General features: G+C 32.1%; 2 protein-coding genes across 2 annotated transcripts in view; both read left to right on the forward strand.

Annotated features, from left to right (window-relative positions):
- The first annotated feature begins 1,062 nt into the window (after positions 1–1,062).
- Positions 1,063–2,523, forward strand: LOC106342986 (calmodulin-5). Its single transcript, XM_013782073.1, has 2 exons — positions 1,063–1,313; positions 1,973–2,523. The coding sequence occupies exons 1-2, from the start codon at positions 1,238–1,240 to the stop codon at positions 2,344–2,346; spliced, it is 450 nt and encodes a 149-aa protein (XP_013637527.1). The 5' UTR covers positions 1,063–1,237; the 3' UTR covers positions 2,347–2,523.
- Positions 2,524–5,427: 2,904 nt separating this feature from the next.
- LOC106342985 (putative transcription factor bHLH107) overlaps positions 5,428–6,359 on the forward strand; it is a 3,121-nt gene continuing 2,189 nt past the window's right edge. The window contains exon 1 of the mRNA XM_013782072.1: positions 5,428–5,670. Within this exon, the coding sequence (XP_013637526.1) occupies positions 5,428–5,670 (243 nt within the window). The remainder of the gene's footprint in view (positions 5,671–6,359) is intronic.

Raw genomic sequence — 6,359 nt, forward strand, 5'->3', positions numbered from 1 at the left:
AAAATGTTAATGGCATTTTCGTAGATAAAATGCAGGTGTGGGGTTAAAATCTCAAAAAAAAAAGGAGTCAAAAGAAAAGGTTAGTTTTCTGTTTGACTTTAAGTTTTGAGTTACTTTTGCAAAAAACCCTTTATTTAATGCTACTTTTATGTAATCAAGATAAACTACAAAAAAAAATTGTATTTTTTTAATCTTTGTGCAAAAATCTTAAACATCGCTTAACTAAACACTAACATTGTCTTCACTTCTGCAAAACATAGCTGGTATCGTCTAAATCGATGTGTAAAATCTGAATTTTTTAAAAGTTTGTGTATTTAATAGAAAAAAAAATTAGTTTGTGTATTAAACGGGAATCCAACATAGTTAGTGTATTTTATTAACAAATGAAAAATAGTTTTTGCATTTTTAAGGAATTTTTTTCACAATTTAAACACGTGTTAGTTAAACACTAACGCCGTCATCACTTCCGTTTAATATAGTTAACGCCGTCTAAAATGATGCGTAAAATCTACGAATTTCAAAAGTTTGTGTATTTAATAGACAACAAAAATTAGTTCGTGTATTAAACATAGATCCAAAATAGTTCATGTATTTTATTAGCAAATGAAAATTACTCTATGTATTTTTAAGGAATTTTCCTTATAATAAACAAACATATAACTTGTCTAAACCTCGCCCAAGTCTGAATAATTTTTAGTTACTATCTAGTGATTTTTTTTTTTGAAAAATGATGTAAATCATAGATTATGTTCGGATGTTCCTTACAATTCTTCAAATAATCCTATTTTATGTATTCTAACTAGTCTAAGGAGTTGTAAACATTTGGGAAAAAGAATCATAATTCAAATAAATTTGACTGGTGATAGTGAACTAACCATAAATGGACAATATACTGAGGTCAACAGACTGTTGACAACAGTCAACGTTCCGCGTACAGACCGCGTGAGATGAACGTGTGATGCGTTAGTTGTCCACGCTGGCGGTTTGTAAGATTGTTGATGGTATCAGCGTAAATTAATGTAACAAAATGAGGGTGTAATAGAGATTTCAAGTATCCGTCGGGTTAATAAAAAGGATCCGAGTCCCGGGTCGGAGTAAAAGTCGTTAAGCATCCGATAAAGACGGTTTGTCTCTTGTTTTCTCTTCCTCCTCCTCCTCCTCCTCCTCCTCTGTATTCTCCTCCATCTGAGAGAGAAAACAATTAAAAAGAACGAAAACAAAAGAAACAATCTCAACAATGGCGGATCAGCTCACCGACGATCAGATCTCTGAGTTCAAGGAAGCCTTCAGCTTATTCGACAAGGATGGTGACGGTACGTTTTCTCTTCTCCAGCCTTCTCCAAATGTTAGAGACATAAGTTTGTGGAATGCTTAGGATTTTGCTACTGTGTATACATGTTATTACTTGGCTTCGATTGGTTCGATCTATGGTTGATTCTTTGGGTATTTCTCTGTATCGTACGGATCTGCGTTTCGTGATCTCTAGACTAGTCCCTTTAGTTTCTCTTTTGATTGCCCAGAAACGCTGTTGATGTGAAAAAGATAAAGAGACAATCTTTGAATTTGGTTCTACCTATGTTGCTGCTTTGAGTTTGTTGTCTGTTTTGTCTGAAAAAAAAAGAAGATAAAGAGAGAAACTTGTTTGTTCTCTGCTTTGAGTTTTGTCTGAAATGATAAAAGAGAGAAATTTGTTGCCTGCTTTGAATTTTGTCTGTTTTGTCTGAAAAAAACATAAAGAGAGAAACTTGTTTGTTGTCTGCTTTGAGTTTTGTCTGAGAATGATAAAAGAGAGAAACTTGTTGTCTGCTTTGAGTTTTGTCTGAAAAAAAAAACATAAAGAGAGGAACTTGTTACCTGCTTTGAGTTTTGTCTGAAAATGATAAAAGAGAGAAACTTGTTGTCTGCTTTAAGTTTTGTAATTGTTAATTTTGTGGAGTAGTGAATAATGAACAATCCTTTTCATTGCTTACAGGTTGCATTACTACCAAGGAGCTTGGAACCGTGATGCGTTCTCTCGGACAGAACCCAACAGAAGCAGAGCTCCAAGACATGATCAACGAAGTTGACGCTGACGGTAACGGAACCATTGATTTTCCTGAGTTCTTGAACCTCATGGCTCGTAAGATGAAGGACACCGACTCCGAGGAAGAGCTCAAGGAAGCGTTCAGGGTCTTCGACAAGGATCAGAACGGTTTCATCTCAGCTGCTGAGCTCCGCCATGTGATGACAAACTTAGGTGAGAAGCTCACAGATGAAGAGGTTGACGAGATGATTAAGGAAGCTGATGTTGATGGTGATGGCCAGATTAACTATGAGGAGTTTGTCAAGGTCATGATGGCTAAGTGATAAGGTTTTTGTTACTATTAATACTCTTTTATGTGATTCTTATATTTACTATTATGTTCTAATGTTTTTTTTATTCATGGGACTTGGTTCTGTTTTATGGCTGTTTAAGACGCCAATGTTATCTCTGTAGACATTTGAAGATAAGATAGATTTGTGCTCTAAAGAGCTTTATTGCAAGACTAGTAGCTCATAGAGCTTTATTCATAAGCAAGAAAGTAAAGAGAGGATGAACTCTAGATTGTCACCAAGAACACAAGTAGCTGAATTGATATTTCATTAAGTGGAAGAGGGCTGCTCTTACGGCAGCCAAGATTCGTTTTTACAAAGCCTTAAACTACTATTTATACTAAATGGTAGAACCCTAGTTACATGGCTTTCTATGGACTTCTCCAATGACAGTCTTGGGCTTGTTGTGGGCTTGCTGTGTAGCTTCAATAATCTCTTTTATGCTCTGTTTTGTGTCTGAACATTTCAAGTCTTGCTCTTTGTAAGTTGTAACTTGGTCTAGTTTTGTTGTTTGTTATTAATGGTCTCTAGTAATAGAATCTATCTCAATCTCATGGAGAGGTGGCAATGTCTTTGTCCATAAAAAAATTTCAATTAATTTGAAATAAAGACTTTCTAGAACACGAGGCTGATTTGCAACGCATATAAAAATCGTTCGAACCTAGTGTGATCACAAACGTTGCAGTTGAATATTTTGGCTTAATTTTTTTTTTCTTAACGCATATCTAAACTATTAAGCCAGAAGTACAAATCTAAACTATTAAGCCAGAAGTATAAATAGTAATTATTCCTTAGAGTTGCACAAAAATTACATCCCTATGCCACTGCCATGAAACTCTGTCGTTTTACTTTTTTTTTTTTTTTTCTGAAACATTTTTGCCATTTCGTCTTTCTTACCCATCCGTAACATTGTTTTGGGCTTACAAATTGTTAATGGCCCAGATCAATACTAAATTTCGTATTTTACTAACCGAACACAAAAATCAATAACCAAATGTTTCAAAATCTGCTAACCCGTTGCAAACCAATCGATTGAACATATATTTACAAAATGTCTTTCATATCAAAACGACAAAACGTATCTACACCATTATATTCACGTTTTCTATTACATATGCATGATATAAACAGAGAATTTTGACTTTGGGAACCAAAATCTAAACCATAAAACAACCAAACCGTACCTTTATTATAAAATTAATATACTAAATGTTGGTATGCATAGTCATAAAGAATATTATTCTCTGTTTATATCATGCATATGTAATAGAAAACGTGAATATAATGATGTAGATACGTTTTGTCGTTTTGATATGAAAGACATTTTGTAAATATATGTTCAATCGATTGGTTTGCAACGGGTTAGCAGATTTTGAAACATTTGGTTATTGATTTTTTGTTTTCGGTTAGTAAAATACTAAATTTAGTATTGATCTGGACCATTAACAATTTGTAAGCCCAAAACAATGTTACTGGTGGGTAAGAAAGACGAAAAGGCAAAAATGTTTCAGAAAAAAAGAAAGAAAGTAAAACGACAGAGTTTCATGACAGTGGCATAGGGATGTAATTTTTGTGCAACTCTAAGGGATAATTACTATTTGTACTTCTGGCTTAATAGTTTAGATATTAGTAAGATTTTGCATATAAAATCGTACCTAATTAAACTTCTTTCCTTCCATACTACAAAATATTCCAAAAACGACTCCTAAATTTATGATTATTAAAAAACAAATCAACAAAGAATATTGTTTCCTAATTGTACGCAGTCAGCATTTAAAGAAGGTATCAAATAACTAACGCAATCACGTAATTATCTTTCAAAAAACTTGCCAACCAAGTAATGCTATCTCTAAAGATCAAATATTTTCTTTTTCCTATTAGATAAAAAATAATGAATGTACATTAAATAATTTTACAAAGATTTTGCCATTGATTCTGCGTTTAAATAATAACTACCAAAATTTATCATATAATTATTACGAATTAACCTAACGGGATCTCATTTGCTATCACAACTATATATATCTCATCATCTATTCTCCAAATCATATAAAAAAAACACAAAACCGCAACATGTCTAAGATGACGACATTAGAAACATATCGCCAGAAGGCGGACGGCACCGAGAAAGAGATCTATAGAAGAACGAGAACTAAAAAGTCGTACAAACAAACCTATTTCTGTTTCTTTTCCCGGAAAAAAAAAATATGGGCTTCGATTAATGTTTAAAGCCCACTAATTTTTAATAAAAATAAATTGCCTATTTCAATTCATCAAAATGGGCTTTGTAAATATAATAATGCAGATCAGTACTTTTTGTCAATGTTTTTTGGTCTAATTTTCCATATCCTTTCATTTTTGCTGTTAATATATATTTTTTTTTGAAGATCAATCAAATGTAATTTTTTAAAATTATTTATCACACACATTTTATAGTATAATTTAATAAAACACACTCAATCTAAACAAAATACTCCAATATTTTACACTTAATTGTTTAATTTACCAAGTAAAAGTAAAAAAAAAGTACAATTGAAAAAAATACAACTAATAGTTTAAAATTCGACACCAAGCAAAATGAACAAGATACACTATATATCAGAACTCAATAACCTATGAAACATTAACTACAAGTCTACATTTAACAAAAATATATAATTATGCAAAATATACATCCGTGCGAGCTCACATGTTAAAACCTAGTTAATGTTAAAAGGTAATTTTGTCAAAACAATATTGGAAATGTTCGAGTCATTTGCAAACCATAGAAGATCGAGTTAAAGTATGTTTTCTTTCTTTTTCTACTACAATCGTTTAAACGTTATAAGCAGTAGAAAACGGTGTCCATTATCAAACAAAACGCATGTAACGTTTGGAGGAGAACCAATAAAACCTTTTTATCAATAAACTTATTATTGTCGATGACACTATACAATATTGTACAGTCTCTCTCTCCAATCTCGTTTATGTATAGTATAAATATATACGATCTTATTTTTTGGACAGAACCCACCTAAAGCTCCAAACCCAACAAAAAAAAAAAAAAAAGCTGCAGAGAAGCAGACAACAACAAAAATGCAGCCAGAGATTTCAGATCAAATATTATATTCTTTCCTCACCGGAGGATCCTGTGCTTCATCGACCACCACCACCACCACAAGGTCGTCTTTCTACCCTTTTGCCATGGAAGACACAAGTTCTCAAGACAAAGCTCTTGCTACTACTGGCAGGAAACATAGAGAAGGTGAGCGAAGGAGAAGAGAAAGAATCAACTCTAATCTTAACAAGCTCCGGAACTTACTCTCTTGTAACTCCAAGGTACATATAATACTTCATATTATTTTTCACTAACTGAAAATTTGATAGAGGCTAATATATAATCTACTCATTCAAGTGGAAACCATAAAGCACTTTTAACAATAAAAACATGATGATTTAAATTTTAGTTTAGCAAAAAATGATTTAAAATTTATTTCTACACTTCTATCTTTTCTACTTATGCTATATAGTCTGTATACTTAGCTTAATAGAGGGACTTAAAACGAGAATTAGAGTTTTGGATGTTATCTAATCAGAGTTCTTAAACATGATGTTTTTGTGTATATATTTAGTTAGTTAAGTGCTTAACTAATCTTACTTGGCTAATTCATCACTGCGCACTGTGACACTGTCTACTGTCTTAGGATTTGATTTATTGAACGTTGAAAATTTGGAAGTATATAATTTATAGAAAATGAAATAATTTCAAAGTTAGCATCAGTCAAATGTAATGTTTTCGAATATTAAAAAAGCTGCAAGTACTAGGAATCCCCTATATATTAATTGAGGAACATTTGAAAAGATGTAACCTCAATTTTGTATTAATTAAAATAAGCCCCAATGCATAGGTGGCACTCAATTAGGTAGTCAATTACATTCAATTGAAAAATAAGTAGGTCCACATTCGATTTTTATATGTTGTTAGATACATAAGTTGGTCAAACTATATGATATAATGATATGATATG

The sequence above is a fragment of the Brassica oleracea genome, chromosome C4 (assembly GCF_000695525.1).
Source record: "Brassica oleracea var. oleracea cultivar TO1000 chromosome C4, BOL, whole genome shotgun sequence".
Lineage (NCBI taxonomy): Eukaryota > Viridiplantae > Streptophyta > Magnoliopsida > Brassicales > Brassicaceae > Brassica > Brassica oleracea.